Here is a 21,361-nt window from a genome sequence, read left to right as displayed (position 1 = left end):
GAAGATTTTAATTAAAAAAATTTAGTTAATGTAGTGTCACAATATATTTAATTCTAGTCTCTAATATTTTAATCGAACAATTTTAATCTTTTAAATATCGTAATTGTATAATTTTAGTCCCTCCCTTTTAAAATATAATAATTTTAAATTATAATATATATATATATATATATATAATGTTTTAAAATTATGAAATTGTTAAACTATTTAAGATACATATATTATAATTTTCATTCATGTAAAATAATATTTATTTGTTGTTACTAAACAAAATATATATATATATATATATATATATATATATTAATATATTTATAGATAAATTAATATTTTTAGGAATATAAATTAGTATATATCACAATACTTTTAAAATAAAATAAATATAATAGAAGAAAATTAATTAGAAGTACAATATATTATATCACTTGTTACTGTCGTATCAACAAAATTATTAAATTTTTAATAAAAAAAAATTAAAGTTACATAAGTTTAACACTTAAGATATTATAATTACGCAATTAGAAATTAAAGAATTAAAATCACATGATAGTAATACTTGAACACTTGAGTGACTAGATTTAATCGGTTAAAATTTTGAAAACTAAAATTATACAACTTGAGTAACACGTACGCAACATAATTCATTAATACAATCATTAAAAGCGTACAAATATGCATTAACTGATTAACTAATAATCATGTCAACAAAAATCATATACTTTTTCTAATATAAGCAACAAAGTGTTTATAATATATATACCGGTATGCCCTTACTCATGTCGTCACCAAAAGCACACATAATGCTTTATTTATGCCTCACCTATGGCTCATTATATAAATTGGTAATGGTATATATGCACTTATTTATACTGATTAATTGAGGAGCAACAACAAAGTGTGTCTTTTGTAGAGGTCGAGGATTCTCAATTAGGACAGAATGTGATGGCATAGTCAGGCCCTTGGGAGCAGGTGAAAGTGCTGTTTATATCATCGAAAGCGTAGCTATAAGCATCGGGACACTGGTTCTCGAAAAACAAAGAGTATTTGGTAGGTTGACATGTTTCGGTACTGTTATATGCTCCTTTGCAACAATATTGATCTTCCCCGAAAGCCACGCAAGCACTCTTGCAAGCGATCACGTTCCCGTCGGAGCCTTTGATTTGGAGCTCTGTGGGGCACGCAGCGTTGATGTTATCAGTTTTACAAATCGAGGTTTTGCACTCACCGCTCCCACCTTGCGGGGTCACCGACACGGGCACGTTGAACCCGTCCACGTTGCTCACGTCGTAGAAATCTTGTCCTCCGTTTGGCGCTATGGTAATCTCCACCAAAGTTGCGGGTGGCTTTCCACCGTCGCCGTTGCATGTGACTTGGCCGGAGGCGCAGTCACCGGTGGCGCAGGTGAACCCTCCGTTGCTGTCGGAGCATCCGGTTCGAGCCCAAAACCGACCCGACCATGGAGATGGAAGGTCCACAGAATTGGAGGCTCCTGAAGCCAACTCGAAACCCGTTGTTTTCAGTTGAGGTGGGCTACCCGTTAGGGTTCCTGGCCATACTGTGTATGTGCATTGGTTTGTGAATGTAACCTTCGCTCCTTGAGCCACTGCATGCCAACCAAAATATTTGTTCATATTATAAAATTAGTATTTTAGTACGTGAAATATACATATAACATATTTATCGTAAAATTAAACTTTATAATAAATTATATATAAACAAATATTTTTAAATATATAAATTATATTTTAGATTTACCATAAATAATCCACAGATTGGTGCAATACATCATCTATCATGTCATCGTCTAGTGTAATAATAACAAAATTTGTTAAACATTTAATAAATAAAAAATTTGAAGAAGGGATCATAATTGAAATATGCATAGGACCTAATTTATGCGATTGGATTTGGAACCCAGATATTAAAGTTGCACAATTGCAATGTATAAAATATAAAATGAACAATTAAGTCAATAAAAAAAATAGAAAGAGAAGTGGTCGAATGAAATTTGTAAAGTTGAATTAATGTACCATAGAAGAGGAATACACAGCTAAGATATATAGCAAAACGAGTTCTCATCATTTATGGTTACTTATTTCCGTAGGGGTTGTGCTTTTGTTTTTGCAAGTTTGCTGGTGAGGTATGAGTTCCAACGTGTCTTGCTATATATAATGCTACGAGGCTGGAATTTTCAACTATTCGTGTCGGGCACGTGAGGAAATTTGGATATGAGGTATTGAATTCACACGTAATAATGTTTTCATAATATACACTTTATATATGTTTTTATAATATCTATTGGTATTATTTTTAATTAAAATTAAATTTTTACTTTGATAACACATGTTTAATTATTTAGTTTCAAAACTATATGCAACTTTATTAATTAAATAAATATAAATTAAAAGACCGATAACATATGCATGCAATTCAAATTTCAGAAATTAGAAATGTATTTCAGTTTTTTCTCTCGAAAAGTTACTGCTGTCCTCTAGATGGTGGTCCTGTGGGGGTCAACCACGATTTTTTTATTTATTTTTTTTTTTTTTGTTATAAAGAACAACGAACTTAATCGTCCTACCTTTTGTAATAGATATATTTTTAGGTATGGAATAGTTATTTTTAACCACGATTTTTTTTATAAAGAACAACGATTTTAATCGTCCGACCTTTGTAATAGATATATTTTTAGGTATGGAATAGTTATTTTTATTTATGACCTTCTCAAGTTTCAACCGTGTAAAGAAGTATGTAATTTTTCTCAATCATGACGATCTTATGATTTCACCTGTCGATTGAATAAATACATTTTCGAAAAATAAAATTAAAAGATTTTTGTTATTATCTTTTATAGAAGTGAATGTGGAAGTCAATTTAAAAAATAAAGCAATTATGCAAAATTTTCTTAAAGTATTTCCATATGGCATTCTTGGTTTGCCAGTTGATATGAAAAATTGAATTTTCAATTTATTTAATGTCTTGTATTGGGCCAATTACAATAGCACATATAAGATGTCAAATTAGGAGTTAGTTAAATTGAAGATACAATTAGAAGAGTTACATGAAAAACAATTCTTTTGTTTTAGTGCATCAACTTGGGAGGTCTTATTTTATTAGTAATTAAAAAAGAAAGATACGACTTTTAGGTTATGTATAAAGGTTAAAATATTAATTTAGTCCTTTTATAATATTTGTTTGTTTTAATTTAGTCTCACTTCAATTTTTTATTTTAATTTGGTCCCTAATAATTTAAATTATTGCAACGTCAGATTTCCGTCCAAATTATTTAAACGGAGTTAATTGTTGGCCACGTGAATGTCACGTGGATGCCACGTAGATGCATATGTGGATGCCAAATTTATTGAATACACCTAGAACCAGAACGGTCTATTTAGTTGCACTCTTGGTGTGTTATTTTGTACCTGGAACGAGTCGTTCCAGATGCAGAATTAACACACCAATAGTGTAACTAGAACGAGTCATTCTGGTTTCAGAACGGGTCGTTCTGGTTCTAGAATGTCAAACACAAACGATCGATAATCATCGTTCACGGTTGTGAATCGTACAAGGAAAAAGACCCAAGGTACAAAGCATTTCAAATATTGGATTTGGTAATATTGTCAATGGGGATTGATAACTTCAATTGCTAAACATTTGGGCTATACAGTGTATCATTAAGGACAATGTAATGTATCACTAAGGACAATGGTAGCAGGTTTTATTTCATTGTTAGTCAAACTAGAGTGAACCACTTACTACCAAATTGATAATATACAGTCAAGGATGAAACATCATAGTGTTTCCCCTTGAAGTCATTGACGATGTACCCCAACAACAATAACTTGTTCTTGAGGAGATACAACCTAAAGTAAAGGAAGAGAATACACAGAACCAATATTTTACCACACAACCACATGTACAGGTAGATAATGTTGATATCCTATCAGCCATTCAGTGTTATATGGTGGATAAGATGTATTATTGGCACCAGCTTCAACGTTATCCAGATGATTTTTCTTCCCAATAATTTCTTTGAACTTTTTTAGTATATGTTATGTTTTGAATTTTTGTTTTCAGTTTTTGAACCATATTTCTGTCTTTGAGTTTATAATATGTTATGAATTTTTATTTTCAATTTTTGAATCACATTGCGGTATTTTGTTGAACGTACGTATGTAGTTGACGTTCTGGAATGGGCCGTTTTGAATCCAGAACAGCATGTTCTAAAACCATAACAGATACAAAATTAACACACAACATGAGTGCAACAAAACGGGCCATTCTGGTTTCAGAACAGGCCGTTCTGGTTCCAGGTGTATTTAAGAAATTTGGATCCACTTATGCATCTACGTGGCATCCACGTGGCCAACAGTTAACTCCGTTTAAATAATTTGGACGGAAGTTCGACATTGCAATAATTTAAATTATTAGGGACCCAATTGAAACCAAAAACTAAAGTGGGACTAAATTGAAACAAACAAATATTATAAGGGACCTGTTAGTACCAGAAAAGAGAATTCGAAGATACTTGAAATACAGGGGTTCTCGATATCTTAGATGATCGGAAAAGAGCGGAGAAGTTTCTGAAGTAGAGATATACGAAGCCTGAGGAGAATCAAGAGATACGCGAAGACACTTTTCTTGAAACACTCGAAAGCCTTGAACCTTGAAGCTGCTGCTCATGAAAAGGCCACACGGCTTCGAAACCTCTCAAAGTACAAGAAGAATCAGGAAACACTCAAGTATATGTTTTCGTAGGTCACTCGAAATCCCGGGGATCTGGACATACACGAGCATACTTCGCAACCTCTCAGAATGAAGAACGTAAAAGAGACATGATTAAGAGCGATCGAAGTAAATCGAGGGATGAGTGTCAAGACTGGAGAACAATTTAGGGAAGTTATAAGCGATTCCAGGAGTTATCAAGAGACATGCCCGAAAATGAACCACAATGTGGAGGTTTAGAGCGGTTATGCATTTGGGTCACGTCAGATACAATTAATTCAATTCCCCAAATCTCTATAAATTGACGAGTCATGCTCGTAGCAAGGGGTCAGAAATCTCAAACTCACAAAACCTCACACGCACTCTTCGCTTGCGCATATGGCTCACGTGCACGAGAAGGCTGGGTACGATTTCTCGACCACCATTTCTTTTTCCTTTTTAGCGTAGCGTAGCATAGCTTAGTGTAGTCTTCTGAATCCTTTTCATTATCCTTACGAATTGTAATTCTGTTAACATCGAATGAAGGATATGATTTCTACAGTCAATATACATTTTGTTTATTCGATGCACATCAACGTTCACATGCATGAAATTGATTATATGATTAGCATAGATATTCTGTTATGCTAAAATTGCACCCTACTTAATTAACTCTATTTGTTGCTTGTATGATTTACCACCACAAGTCTTCGAATCTATCATCTGAAATTTTTGAGAGAATTTCCCATGGATTTAAATTCGTCTGAAATTTCTGAACAGAATTTCCCACGGATTTAAATCCGTATGAAATTCCTGAACAGAATTTCCCACGAATTTAAATTCGTCTGAAATTTCTTAACAGAGTTTCCCACGGATTTAAATTCGTCTGAAATTTCTGAACAGAGTTTCCCACGAATTTAAATCCGTCTGAAATTTTTGAATAGAATTTCCCACGGATTTAAATCCGTCTGAAATTTCTGAACAGAGTTTCCCACGGATTTAAATCCATCTGAAATTTCTGAACAGAATTTCCCACGGATTTAAATCCGTCTGAAATTATTAAATAAAATTTAAGCCAATTATTTTTCAAATGCAACCAATCCTAATCGCATCGATACACACAACAATGCACTATATAATATTTTCATTATTATATGGGTGTTTTCAAAATATAAATAAGATAAATATAAATCAAAGTGTGTGAGGTATGACTTATATTATATTACCTATATATAATTATATGTTTAGGTTATTATAAATTATAAACTAATTAGCATAAATGTGTTTTTTTTTTACTTAAAATACCAACACATGACGTTCAAATTTAAGAATACCATATCTTTTCTTTAATTATTAAAAATCACTCATCTCTTTGAAAATAACGTTATTAATTAAATAAGGAGAAAAAAGTTAAATTATGTTATACAAATATCATATATATGTATCTATCATTTATTTCTAAATTATATCCAATACTATGCATGTCATTTTCATGAAAACTTTCATTGATCTTTAAATAGGATAATTATTTAATAAAATTTTGAATTAAAAAAAAATTCACAGAATTTCCCACGGATTTCCCACGGATTTATCCGTGGGTAATTTCCCACGGACTAATCCGTGGGTAATTTCCCACGGATTTATCCGTGAGAAATTTCCCACGGACTAATCCGTGGGAAATTACCCACGGATTAGTCCATGGGAAATTACCCACAGACAAATCCGTGGGAAATTACCCACGGATAAATCCGTGGGAAATTCTGTGAATTTTTTTTTTTAATTCAAAATTGTATTAAATAATTATCCTATTTAAAGATATTAAATCAATTATAATTATGTAAATCAAAACAAGTTCATTCATAAAGATTGAAGGGTTTCAATACATTTTTATAATGTAAACTCATAAAAAATTTAAAAAAAATTAATTTAATTATAAAATGAATAATCCAAATTATATTTATAAAATAAAAAGTAAGATAAAATTAGAGAGATTAAAATTATAAAATTTTAATAGTTATAAAACATTAAAAAAGAAAAGAATTAATAAATAATAGAAATAAAAATTTATTAAAATTACAATATAGAAATTCAAAATTTTAAGACAAAAAGACAAAAATATACTTAAACAATAATTTAAATTAAAATATAGAAATTTAAATATTTTAAGTGAAAAGACAAAAATATACTTAAAAAATTATTAAAATTAAACTATTTAAATATATAACCATATTATTACAAATAAAATTAGAATATATAAAAGAAAAATCAGTTAAGGGTATGATTATCTATTATTTTTTAGACAAAATCAGTTACAAGATGACGTATAACTTTATATTAAATGTGAATTTTATAAATTCAACCGTTAAATTAAAAATCTTTTACTCTTAAATCATATATACAAAATGTTATATTAATCGAAGATGATTTATTATAAAACAAAATTAAATCTGTTGAAAAATTTATATTTTCGATGAGAAAATTTTTGTAGGAAAAGCTATATTATTGATGAAATATTTCAGACAAATTTATATTTGTCGAAAAATGTAAGAACTGATTTTAAATTTGATATGAAAATATTATGATATTATTAGATAAGATTTTAAGTTAGTAGTTTATTAATGGTTGATAATTAAAAAATAAAACAAGGATAAATACATTTTTTGAATTTTATATGTTTGATTTAAGATAACTTACAAAATAACTCTTGGTAAAGTTATTCCGCTCAATAACTCATGGTGTGTGTTGAATTTTATCGATCCAATTAATTGTTAAATTAAAAGTTATTAAATTTTACTAATAATTAATATAAAAAATTAATTAGTTTTAAAATAAATTATTTGCTAATTAACAATATAATTGAAACATTAATTATTTTAAATTATTTAACTAGAATCTTATTGACAATTTACTATATGATCTTAATATTGTTGTATAACTAATATCTGGTTTTAAATTTGATATGAGAATATTATATATAATTAGATAAGATTTTAAGTTAGTATTTTATTAATAGTTGATAATTATAAGAAAAAAAAACAAGGATAAATACATTTTTTGAATTTTATATGCTTGATTTAAGGTAAATAAATATATTAAATTAATTAATAATTTATTTAAAATATTAAAATTTAATTTATAAGTATGTCAGTATACTGTTAAAAAGTGTAGGTATAAGCTATAGTGTCACAAAATATGTTGTTAAATCTCATTCCAAATCAACATTAAAATTGTATGTAACTATATGTTAAGTAGATATATACCTACATATATTATACCTATAGTGAGACTTTTTGTATGTCACTATATGTAACATTTCTTGTAGTGTAACTAAATGCTTTTATAGGATTCAAGGACTATGTGGACATATTTTTTCACTCATTTCTAAATCACTTTGTAATTGTCTTTATATAGATGACATTCTCATTTACTCCAAGACTCATGAGGAGCATGATGAACATATTTGGATTATTTTTACAATTTTGAAAGACAAATAATTAATTGTATGTTAACTTGTCTAAATGTGAGTTTTGGTTAAAAGAGTTAATATCTTTTAGGGACATGCATGGATATCCAAGAATGGAATATTTGTAGACTTAACCAAAGTAGAAGTGGTTTTGCATTGGGAAACACCAAAGCTGAAATTCATACCTTTCTAGCTTTGGCTAGGTATTATAGGAGATTTATTGAAGGATTCTCCGAGATTGATATGCCTTAATTTGACTCAACTTACTAAGAAAGCGTCAAGCCTTTACGTGTGGATAAAAAAATGTGAAATGTTTCAAAGAACTAAAACAAAAGGTTAATTATCTCACCTATGTTAGTATTACTTGACCTTAATGAACTTTTTGAAATTGATTATGATGCATCTAAACTAGGCCTAAGTTTTGTACTCATGCAAGATAAGAAGGTAGTTGTTTATGTTTTTAGGTAACTAAGACCACATGAGAAAAACTATGCAAACCATGATTTAAAATTAGCACCCATTATTTTGCAGTTAAGATTTGGAGACACTATATATATAGTCATAAGTTTGTCATGTTTTTAGTAATAATAAGAGCTTCAAATATTATTTTCTCTAAAGAATTGAATATAAGGCTAATTAGATGAGTGAATATTTTGAAGGATTATGATTTTAAGTTGCATTATCATTAGTGTAAAGCTAATGTGGCTGTAGACACATTAGAAAGTGATGTGGACATCAAAACTTAGCCTATGAAAAGAGTGATTAGCAAGCCCAAGCCTATGATGAAGAGCATCAAGATCAAGACCTTTTTCAAAACTTAGTTGGACCCATGAGGCAGACTTAGAAAGGTCTAAGAGGCATTGCAGCACAAGGTGGGTAATCTACTGGAGACTCAATTGTTCAAGGCTCAACACATGGAGGAGACAAGGTCGATTATATGTATAACTTGCATAGAGAGTAGGAGGCCCAATTAGGAGATAATTTTAATGTTATTTCTATTTTGTTTAAGTTCTAAAGTTTGTTTTGATTTTGTCTTGCTTTATAATAAAAAACAAAATATAAAAATAATATGTTGGAGCTAGGAGTTGAACCTAGGGCTGCAAGCATAGAATGTCGTCTTGTAACCACTAGCCTTACTAATTTTACATGTCATTTAGATATTTTAATTTTCTTTTATTTACTCCAAAATGAGGCAAACCCATAATTTAAATTTGTATTAATCCTTTTGGATTCTAGAATGGAAGGGACATTTGATCATTTTCTAAAATATGAGATTTAGCTCTGCTAGGGTTCTTCCTTGCATCTTTTGATCTTATCAAGAATTCTCCAATTCTTGTGGTGATCCTTAGGCTTATCAAACAACATTGTTTGTGGCACCTTTCATTCCTTTCTTGTTTTCTTCATTTGAATTTTTTTTTAAAAAAATTCTCCAATTCTAACTGATTCCAAATCCCAACTCCTGAATTTCCAATTTTAAAAAATCCCAATTTTGAGTCACATCATTTGGTATTCAGAGCAAGGTTCAAGTTATTACTGTTCACATTGTTGTTCATGGGCATTGTTCATGACTATTCATCGTTACTGTTCATCACGGGTACTGTCCATTTTATTTCTTTGTTTCTGTGAATTTTTATTTACATATTGCTTTGCATCTATCATCTTTTGAATTTTGAACAAGAATTCAGCCAAGTTAAGGAAAAAAAAGTTTACCTAGTTGTGCAATTTTTGAAATTGATAAAAAAATAGAACAAATATATATACATATATATATATAGCGTTGTTATATCATATATACACTACTTGTTTGATAAAATTCTTAAGTATCAATTGTCTTTTTTAATAATTGTTTTCCATATAATTCCATGTTTGTCTTGCTTGCTTATAGGTAATGGAATTGTTCTTTGCTACTTCTCATTTGTTTGGTGATAAAATTCTATTGTTTGAGCCTTATGATTGCTATCTTGAAAAGGTGAATTTTGATTAAAGATTGCTTGATTCTTGTAAGAACCTCGAGTTAGAGAACGAGTGAAAAAAGGCAAGAGAGAACAATTATAGAAAAAACCATTAAAGAGAACACTAAACACGAGTGATATATCTTTGATTACAAACACGTGAGAAATGTGGTGGGATTCTTTATTGTCACTTTTGTTTCTTTAGCTTAAATTATGACAGGAGTAGGTGGTGGTGACCCTCCTAATTTGGATGAAGCTCAAAGATTGTTACTTGAAGCTATAACTACACAAATGCAAAGATTGATGACGCAAAATAATGAAGATCTCTATGAAAAGATTGAAGGAATTGAAAATCAACTAAATCAAGATGTTGGAGGTAACAATGGAAATAAAAGAGCTAGAAAAAAGGTAAGAGTGATCTAGATGCTTATCTAGAGTGGGAGATGAATATTGAACATATGTTTTCTTGCAATTACTACATTGAGGAGTAGAAGGTCAAACTCACAACAGCTAAATTTTTAGACTATGCACTTATCTAGTGGAATAAATATTAGAGGGAAAGGTTGAGAGATGAGGAACCAGAAGTTGATACTTAGGTTGAAATGAAAAAAGTCATGAGAAAGAGGTATGTTCCAACCAGCTACAATAGGACCTTACATCTAAAACTGCAAAAGCTTTCACAAGATAGTATGACTGTTGAAGAGTTCTATAAAAAGATGGAGATAACACTTATGATAGCCAATATAGAGGAAGATAATGAGGCAACAATGGCTCATTTTCTCAGTGGACTGAACCTAAATATAAGAGATGTTGTGGAGTTGTATGAGTATGTAGAGTTAGAAGAATTATTACATAAGGAATTACAAGTTGAAAAAAAACTCAAGAGGAAGAGCATTGCAAGGAGAAATTCCTTGAGTTCTTACAATCCGAATTGGAGGGACATGCCTAAGGAGGAGGGGGATCTTTATCCAATCCAGTAGTGACTTCTCCATATGGAAAAATCACTAACAAAACCTAATACATCATCTTCAAAAACAGGGACCAAAAACATCACAAGTGCTTTAAATGCTTGGGTAGAGGACACATTGAATCTGAATGTCAAACTAGGAGAACAATGATCATGAAGGATATTATGGGGAAACTACAATTGAATCCTTGGCTAGTGAAGAAGAAGAGGAGGAGGAGATAGAAAAGGAACTACTACAAGATGATATATTGATAGTTAGGAGGTTGCTAGGAAGTCAAATGCAACCATTGGAGTGAAACCAAGGAGAAAACATTTTTCACACTAGGTGTTCCATCAATGGTAAATTGTTTTATTTGATAGTGGATGGTGAAAGTCGTACAAATATGGTCAGTTCCAGATTGGTGTCCAAATTAAATTTGAAGACTAACCCACATCCTAGGTTGTACAAACTTCAATGGCTTAGTGAAGATGGAGAGATGATAGTGAGCCAGCAGGTGGATGTGTGTTTCTCAAATTGTAGGTACAATGATAGGGTGCTATGTGAGGTGGTTCTAATGGAGGCAAGTCATATCCTTTTAGTATGACCATGGTAGTATGACACCAAAGCAATACATGATGGATTCACCAACAAAATTTCTTTCAAGCATAATGATCAGAAAAATTGTTTTCAAACCATTATCTCTTAGTGAGGCTTGTGACACTAGTACAAAAGAGGTGTACTACGTCGGATATTTTGAGCTTTTTACGTCAGAAAATATACCGACGTAGAAGCAAGAGACGTAAATTTTACGTCGGACCTGCAAAATTGACGTAAATTTACGTCGGACATTACGAAATCCGACGTAAAAAAGTAGTGAAAAAAAAAAAGCATAAGAATGCAAGCAGAACGGCCTGTTCTGCAATCAGAACAAGCCATTTTGCTTCGTAGAACAACCCAAAAGAAAACGCCCACTACCTATACAAATAGAACAACCAAAAAATCGAATAAAATAGATAGCCAAAGTAGCAATGCGAAGTAGAAAAGTGCTAACGAAACCTTGATTCATACCTGAGGAGCAGCAACAATGTGCGAATGAGTAACAAAGAGTTCATCCCTCTGCAAAAGACAAAAAAATGATTTAGTAACAAAGGAGAGGGAGAGGATTTATAGAGAAAAAATGAAAAGTGATGAAGAGTGAATGCGCGCGGTGTGCCTCGCGCTCTCTTATTCAAATTTGCGTCCTTTTTTACGTCGAACCTGGTAGGGTCCGACGTAAAATGTCAAATCTACGTCGGACACAACATACCTCCGACATAGATTTGACTTTTTACGTCAGACCTTACCAGGTCCGACGTAAAAAAGTTCGCGAAAATTACAAAAATGCCACCGCATTTTTTATACGTCAAATTTTTGTTTTTCCGAAGTAAAAGGGGTGACGTAATATGCTGATTTTCCACTAGTGTGAGGATCAAATACAAATAAGAGAAAAGAGAGCGCAAGAGAAAAGAGAGAAAAATGAAACACTTGAGACAAAGAGTGAAATACCTAAAAAGCATAAAAATAAAAAGAGTGAAACACTTGAGGGTAATAGTTAAACACTTGATAGCAAGAGTGAAACAAGTGAGGTCAAGTTGAATGGGTTAGCCCAAGTGAGTTAGATGAAAAGATGTTTTTTGCACACAAACCCCTGTTCTTGATTTACTACAAGAGTAACACCTTGATTTTTGAAAATTCTAATTCAATTGTACTTCCTTATAGCATTGAATCTGTCTTACAAGAATTTCAAGATCAGTTCACAAAGGAAGTGCCAAAAGGATTACCACCTCTAAGAGGAATTGAGCATCACATTGATCCTATTTCAAGAGCATTTCTACCTGACAGGCCATCCTATAGAAACAACCCTCAAGAAACCAAGGAAATTTAAGCTCAAGTAGAGGAATTGGTGAGTAACAGATGGGTGCAAGAAAGCATGAGCCCATGTGCTATCTTAGTCACATTGGTGCCTAAAAAGGATGAGTCTTGGAGGATATGCATAGATTGCAGGGCAATCAATAATATTACCATCAAGTATAGGTACCTCATTCCAGGTTAAATGATTTGTTGGATGAACTATATGGTTCTTATGTATTTTCTAAAATTGATTTAAAGAGTGGGTAGCATCAAATTAGGATTAGGGAGGGAGATGAATGGAAAACTCTGCCTCTAAAACAAAACATGGGTTGTATGAGTGGCTTGTAATTCCATTTAGGTTAACTAATGCCCCAAAAACTTTCATGAGATTAATAAACCATGTTTTGAGAGAATTTTTTGGCTTGTGGTATATTTTGATGATATTCTGATTTATAGCACCACTTTTGAATAGCATGTTGGTCATTTGAAAGTTGTTTTGAAAGTTCTTAGGCAAGAATAATTATATGCTTATCTTGAGAAGTGTACCTTTTACACTGATCAAATTTTGTTCCTAGGTTTTGTTATGAATGATAAAGGGGTTTGAGTGGACAGAGAAAAAGTATAAGAATGACCTACCCCTAAAAATGTGAGCGAAGTGAGGAGCTTCCATGGCTTGACTAGTTATTATAGGAGATTTGTTAAAATTTTAGTACCTTGGCTACATCTTTGAATGAAATCAATAAAAAAAAAACATGTTGGGTTTAAATGGGAAGAAAAGAAATAAAATACATTTGTTGCCCTTAAGCGTGAATTGACTAATGCCCCTATTCTTGCATTGCCTAATTTTGTTAAATCTTTTGAAATTGATTGTGATGTATCTAATGCGGGTATTGGGGCTGTTCTGATGCAAGAGGGTCATCTAATTGCTTATTTTAGTTAGAAGTTAAAAAGGGGTGCCCTAAACTATCCCACTTATGATAAGGAATTATATGTCTTGGTGAGAGCTTTGAAAACTTGGCAACACTATCTCTTGCCTAAGGAATTTGTAATCCATAGTGATCATGAGTCCTTAAAGTACCTAAAGGGCCAAAGGAAGTTAAATAAAAGACATGCAAAGTGTGTAGAGTTTTTATAGCAGTTTCCATATGTCATAAAATCTAAAAAGTGGAAAGGGAGCATTGTAGCTGATGCCTTGTCTAGGAGGCATGTATTTCTTTCTACTCTTGAAACCAAAATGTTTGGACTTGAATCTTTAAAAGAAATGTATGAATATGATGTTGATTTTGTTGAAATCTATGCTACTTGTGAAACTTTGAGCAAAAATGGTTACTTTAGGCATAATGGTTATTTGTTCAAAGAGAAATGATTGTGTGTGCCAAAGTGTTCTGTTAGAAATCTCTTAGTCAGAGAAGCTTGTGAGGGAGTGCTAATAGGAAACTTTGGGATCCATAAGACTTTAGAAACATTGCATGAGTATTTTTATTGGCCTCATATGAAACATGATGTGTATAAATATTGTCAACATTGCATTGTGTGTAAAAAGGCAAAATCAAAAGTGATGCCACATGGTTTATATACTCCTTTTCCTATTCCATATTTTCCTTGGATGGATATATCTATGGACTTTTTTTTGGGATTTCCTAGAACAAAGAATGGCAAGGATTTTGCTATTGTGGTTGTTGATAGGTTTTAAAAAAATGGCACATTTTATACCCTATAAAAAGGATAATGATGCTTGCCATGTAGGTGACTTTTTTTTCAAGGAAGTTGTGAGACTCCATGGACTACCCAGGAGCATTGTAAGTAATAAGGATACCAAGTTCCAAAGTCACTTTTGGAGAACATTATGGGGTAAGCTTGGTACTGAGTTACTTTTCTCTACTACTTGTCATCCACAAACAGATGGACAATAAATTGAGGTAGTGAGTAGGACTTTAGGCACTTTGCTTAGGACTTTTATAGAAGAATCTTATGTCTTAGGAAGAATGTTTGCCTCATGTAGAATTTGCTTATAATAGGATTGTCTATAGCATAACTTATTACTCACCATTTGAAATTGTGTATGGATTTAATCCTTTGACACCTTTGATTTATTATCTATGCCTAATATTTATGTTTTTAAGCATAAGGATGCAAAAGATAAGGCTGAATATGTAAAGAAACTCCATGAACACGTAAAGGGAACAATTGAAAAGAAAATTGAGACTTATGCCAAGCAAGCTAACAATGGGCAAAAGAATCTTGTTTTTAAACCTAGTGATTGGGTTTGGGTTCATATGGGGAAAAACAAGTTCCCTAAGTAAAGGAAGTCCAAACTCCAATCAAGGGGAGATGGTCTTTTTCAAGTATTAGAGAGGATCAACGATAATGTTTATAAAATTGATCTTCTAGGTGAGTATGGGGTAAGTGTTACTTTCAATTTTTCTAACTTGTCTCTTTTCAATGTAGATGATGAACCTTTGGATTTGATATCAAATCCTTCTCAAGAAGAAGGGAATGATGTGGACGTCAAAATTCAAGTCCATGAAAAGAATGATCAGCAAGCCCAAGCCTATGATGAAGAGCATCAAGATCAAGACCTATTTCAAAACTTAGTTGGACCCATCATCAGAGGCAGGCTTAGAAAGGTCACGAGGCATTGTAACAAGAGGTGGACAATCTACTAGAGGCCCAATTGTTGAAGGCTCAACACATAGAGGAGACAAGGTCGATAATATGTATAGCATGCATGGAGAGCTAAAAGGTCTAAGTGGGATATTTTAATGTTGTTTCTATTTTATTTAAGTTATAAAGTTTATTTTGGTTTTGTCTTGTAAAAAGCATTGTAATAAAAAAAATATAAAAATAATATGTTAGAGTTAGGAGTTGAACCCAAGGCTACAAGCATAGAATGTCGTCTTGTAACCATTGGGCTTACTAGTTTTACATGTCATTTAGAGATTTTAATTTTTTTTATTTACTCCAAAATGAGGCAAATCCATAAACTAAATTTGTATTATAGTAGCTTAGCACTCTTTCTACGTTATCTATTTATGTATTTGTTAATAAATTTATTTTCTTATTAAGAAAATATATAATTTATATTATTGAGTACAATTTATTATTCTTTAAAAAAAACTAAATATTACAAGGGGTATAACATATTCTTGAACGCACAATTATTTTTTAAAATAATGTTTGGTGCAGAAGCACTAGCGATGGAATTGAATACAATTTCCTCCCCTACATTGAAGTGTTGGCTGTAAGTACGTGAGATTCGCGTATTTATGGGATAAGAATTCAAAATTTTCATTTTAAATTTTGAAAATAGTTTAAATATATAAAAATATATTATCCTTTTATGATGATATTGTTAAGAATTAAAATATTATATTAATTAAATTCTTGTGATCTTTTAAGATTATGATGCAAGATTAATAAATAGAGTTCATTGAGATGAGAAAAATTATCTTACGTACATTGTAGAGAGAGGTCATCAAGAGAGAGAATCATATGAATTGTTGTTGTAAATGTAGGCATAATGAGATAAACCATAATAAAAATAAATTTGAGAATATGGATTGAGATGTTGTCATGAACATAGACATGAGAAGTCAAATCACAATAAGTAAATTTAAGGGATCTTTTCCTATTTCTTTTATGATGTCCCAATAGTGATATCAAAGTTAGGTTTGTGTAGCATGGTGAGTGGTGACCTATCACATGAGTATTGAAATTTGATGAAATTAATGATGGATTTGCATGTCAAAAGCCTTCATGGTAGTGTATAAATCAAGTGATGTGCTTTGTTGGTAGTAGCTAACAATAAATATTGTGTAGCAACAACATGATTGTGACAAGCATCCATGATCCAATAATTAAAGATGAAATTTGAAAATTTTAACTTAGGGAGGAATTGTTAGAATAACAATTCAAATTTCCAATTTTAAATCTCTAAAATATTGTTTATATATAGAAAAATAATATGATTTTATTAGGGTATTTTTAAAATTAAAATATTGCATTTATTTTAAAATTTTGTTTCTTCTTTTAAGATTTAGAATGCAAGATTGATTAAAAAAACTCTTGAGATGAGAAAATCATTGAACACATAGAAAAGGTTTACTTCCCTAAATGTGAGAAAGGGTCATATGAGATGTTATGGAAAAATGTAAGCATATGAGTTGAACCACATTAAATAAGTTTGAGATAATAAATATTCATTGAGATGTTATCATGGTACATCTAAATCACATTAAATAAATTCGTGCAATTTTTCCTATTTTTTATAATGTTTTCGTGTATTCTCTTATTGTAATGCATATGGAAAGGGAAGAGTTTTTTACCCAACATATTTAATTAGCTACCTACTTTCACCTAAAAAGGGGGGAAATCTTATTTGGTAGCATATACTCCATCCATTCCATTTTATTGGATGTTTAGAGTCCATTTGGTGGTAAGATAGGATTAAAACATGATAAGTTTTAATCATATCCAATATCTAGTGTATATGATGATAACAAAGTAGTTTTTTTTTTAAAGTGAAAAGTGAGACATGTAATGACATCATTATAAATCCAAGATGTACCAACAATGTTGGCACCTCAAAGTGTGACACCCTTCCATTCCCAAAGATTTAACAAATAAAATATTACAAAAATTTTTAGAAAATAAAACAATGTAATAATGTTTCTCATAAGCTTGTAAAGGGTTCGTATCGTTCTTCAATAACATATAAAACATCATTTAAAAAGCAATACAAACATCTTGAATCAAATAAGTTTTGACTACAAAACAACTTAATATAAACTTCAACATAAAATATTTATTAACCCTAAAACTCGACCCTTATTTTACACTATTAGAGCTAGACCCTTCTTTATTATTCTCTTTCTTCAAACTCATCATCTTGTATCTGTTTTATTCCTACAAGTGATGATTAACTGAAAAATAAAAATACAAACACAAGGAGTGTGAATACATCTCATGTATCACAACATATACAAAACATAAGGATAGACACACACCAATCAAATAACAATTACATCTCATACTCCATCAATTCTCTTGTACAATATTAGTAGCAGTTTAATACATCACACTTCATCTATCACCTTTATTCCATCAATCACAAATATAACATAATCATCAACTAAGACTCATGAGATGTATGCTCCTAACTCTAAATACATGTGGTACCAATCTCTTTATCATCATTGAGTGTACATAATAGCCTAGGAGTAATGGAACAAGATCACCCCATTGAATAGTGTAGGGATCACTCTACAACAACAATCCCCCCAAACCACCTCATTAGGGGATGTCAATTACGGTCTAATCGAGGTATTATAACTAGTCATGGTAGTCTTTCATTCTTGATAGAGGTTTCCCCACCATAATACCCTAAGACAAAGGTAGACAACCTATGATATCCCACCTAGATAGACTCACACTATCGATCTCATGAAACAAAGTATGAATGCATGAACTCAATACACTAATACGATAACGTAGTATGCATACTTCACTTCTCGAGTGCTAGTTCGTAGCATTGGACTTATTCATCATATCTCATCACATTACTCATAGTACTTCAAAACATCATACCTCTATAAATTCTCATACAACAACATCTTCACACAACATAACATTATACATTCTACATTATTATCACTCATACTATTCATCCATCACATATTATAGCATTCATCATTATAACATCATCATCATCATCGAATCTTAAACATCATAACATTATACACTATTATTACTCATATTACATACAGGCACCTAAAGAATAAAATAACTCACCAACATAACTCAAATTATTTTTTCTTATCTTAAGCTTTTGTGACATTGTGTGATCTAAGCACGTTATCTAGAGATATACCTATGTTATCATGTTAATCTTAATTTTATTAAAAAACTAAGATAATTATTTACAACTTTTATGTTGGCCTCAAAAGTTGATTTTATAATTGACTATTTTTAAAAATTACAAATCCATAGTACTTAAGCCTAACTAATAACTTGTTATTTTTTCACTAATTAAATCATAACTTAAGTTCTACACTTTTTTTAAAGTGATTTCAATGTCATTGAAAAACTAACATCCAATCCTACAACTCTTATGAATACAACAAAATATAATTTGGTCATCTAAGGGTCCTCACAAAGCTTATAAGTTTTAGACATTACGTTTTCACGCATAAAACATGAGACTTGTAACACCCAAATTTTTATTATTATTATTTTTGTTGATGACATTTTCGTAATTTTATAAAGGTATTAGGGGCATTTGAGTAACTCGGAACGGGCTGTTCCGAAAGTGGAACGGGCCGTTCTGAGCATTTAAAATAAGCTAAAATTTTAGGTTGGGAACGGGCCCAGAACGGGCCGTTCCAACAAGGAGAACGGGCCGTTCAGGAGGGAGAACGGGCCGTTCTGCTGGGTTTGAGAACGGGCCGTTCTGGTTTCAGAACGGGCCGTTCTGCTTTTTGGGAACGGGCCGTTCCGATTTTGAACGGGCCGTTCCAGTTGAGAAATTTGCACAAATTCGAAGGATCCGGAACGGGCCGTTCCGAATTCAATACGGGCCGTTCCGGGTACACCAGTTTGCCTATAAATAGGGCAGGGGGGGTGAAAATTTTTATACAGAGGAAGAAAGTGAAATTTTAGAGAGAGAAAGAGAAGAGAGAGAGAGAGAGAGAGAGAGAAAGAAAGAGAAAGAAAGAAAGAAAGAAAGAGAGGGAAGAAAGAGATAATCCAGAGGAGGAGGCCCTGCCCAAGTTCCAGCTCCTGCTTATCCAGGTAAGGGGGGGAGTGAGAACCTCGCTCAGGGGTGTGGGGATAATTGTTGGATAGTTGTTTGTCGGATTGGCCCCCAATCCTTTGTCGTTATTCTGTTTAATTTCTATTTATTCTACTTTGCTTTTTGTTGAAGGTGCCGTTGTTCTGTCTAAATTTCTATTTACTCTACTTTGCTTTTTGTTAAAGGTGCCGTTGTTCTGTCCGATTTTCTATTTTGTTTTTGTTGAAAGTGCCGTTGTTCTGTCTGATTTTCTATTTACTCTACCTTTTTCTTTGTTGAAGTAATAAATGAATATGAAATTAATGTTAATAATACATGAGGTTTAATATGAATAAGAATGCTCTCTGGATCTCTGTGAATACCTATGCGGACCTTATGAGGAGTATTGATGACATGACCATGTGAAATATGGACAAATGACATGAGACCTAAGAATGGACTATTGAGACAAACTATGATTATGATACTATGACAAATAATGATATGATGTACTAAATGAAATTATGTAATAAGTTAAATGTTGAGTCCATGAGATTATGAATGTATGACATGCATCATATGCATATATTACTCCAGGTGTGCCGCTGAGGCCGCATACCCACGACTAACAAGGTGTACCTTATGGTCACCCACGATGTAACATGCTAACAAGGTGTACCTTATGGTCACCCACGACTAACAAGGTGTACCTTAGGGTCACCCACGATGTAACATGCTAACAAGGTGTACCTTAGGGTCACCAGTGATGTAACCAGGTGTACCTTAGGGTCACCAACGATGAATTGTGAATCTTCCGTATGGCGCCACATGCATGCATTTATGAGTTGAGTCCATGACATCATAAGCATGATAAATGAGTATATATATGTGATATTGACTATTTATGTATTGTTTACATGTGACTTATATATGTTGTGTGTGTGTGTGTGCTATCTAGCAGTTATTTCTGCACCTGAAACTGAGTGAGATGTTTCTCACTCCCTTGTTGTTTTTGTATATGTTTTAAATTGTGTTGCAGATGATCAGCATCATGAGGATGTTGGTGATGAGGCTTAAAGGCTTCAATTGGGCATGCTCTGATAGGATGTGACATCGGGGCATAGTTATTTTTAGTTTAATATGTTATTGTTTTAATAACTTTAGTTTCTCTTCTTTGTAATTTCTAACGAAGAGATAACGTAGATAAAGTTTATAATTCAAGGAAAATGTATGTTAAGAATTGTAATTTGAACGTTCTTGATAAAAGACCAGAATGAATATCCTTGTTATATTTTATTACATGATTTGGAAAATATAAATTGATTCCTAACTAGGAGGCACTGCCACCTTTACTGGAGTTAATTTATATTTCCTTTATTATTATTTGTATATATATGATTTCTTGTTTTACACTAAATTGTATTGAAAATCTTAACTTCTTTTCTTTTATAATTTCTACACTGGAGTTATGATTTATGAGTTACGAATGTGAATCTTCTACCTTGTTATATTTGAAATATTTGTCAACTATGAAAGATTTTATTTACCCAAAAAGAAGAAAAGAAATATTTTATTGTTGTATTTGTTGTATATTAATAATGGGGTAGAGGGTGTCACAAGACTCATCTTGTGACTT

General features: G+C 31.7%; 1 protein-coding gene and 1 long non-coding RNA gene across 2 annotated transcripts; one reads left to right on the top strand and one right to left on the bottom strand.

Annotated features, from left to right (window-relative positions):
* Positions 1 to 318: 318 nt before the first annotated feature.
* Positions 319 to 1,713, bottom strand: LOC109795334 (thaumatin-like protein 1b). The gene has a single exon (XM_020354793.2). It carries the CDS (start codon positions 1,629 to 1,631, stop codon positions 924 to 926), a length of 708 nt encoding a protein of 235 aa, XP_020210382.2. The 5' UTR covers positions 1,632 to 1,713; the 3' UTR covers positions 319 to 923.
* Positions 1,714 to 19,292: 17,579 nt separating this feature from the next.
* LOC145949697 (uncharacterized) lies at positions 19,293 to 21,019 on the top strand. Its single transcript, XR_014428100.1, has 2 exons — positions 19,293 to 19,745; positions 20,765 to 21,019. It is a non-coding gene; the product is annotated as an uncharacterized LOC145949697 (long non-coding RNA).
* The last annotated feature ends 342 nt before the right edge of the window (positions 21,020 to 21,361 follow it).

Source organism: Cajanus cajan, chromosome 7, assembly GCF_000230855.2.
Source record: "Cajanus cajan strain Asha chromosome 7, NIPB_CcT2T_4, whole genome shotgun sequence".
Lineage (NCBI taxonomy): Eukaryota > Viridiplantae > Streptophyta > Magnoliopsida > Fabales > Fabaceae > Cajanus > Cajanus cajan.
Note: the sequence above shows the minus strand (reverse complement) of the source record. Positions and strands in the feature narration are given on the sequence as shown.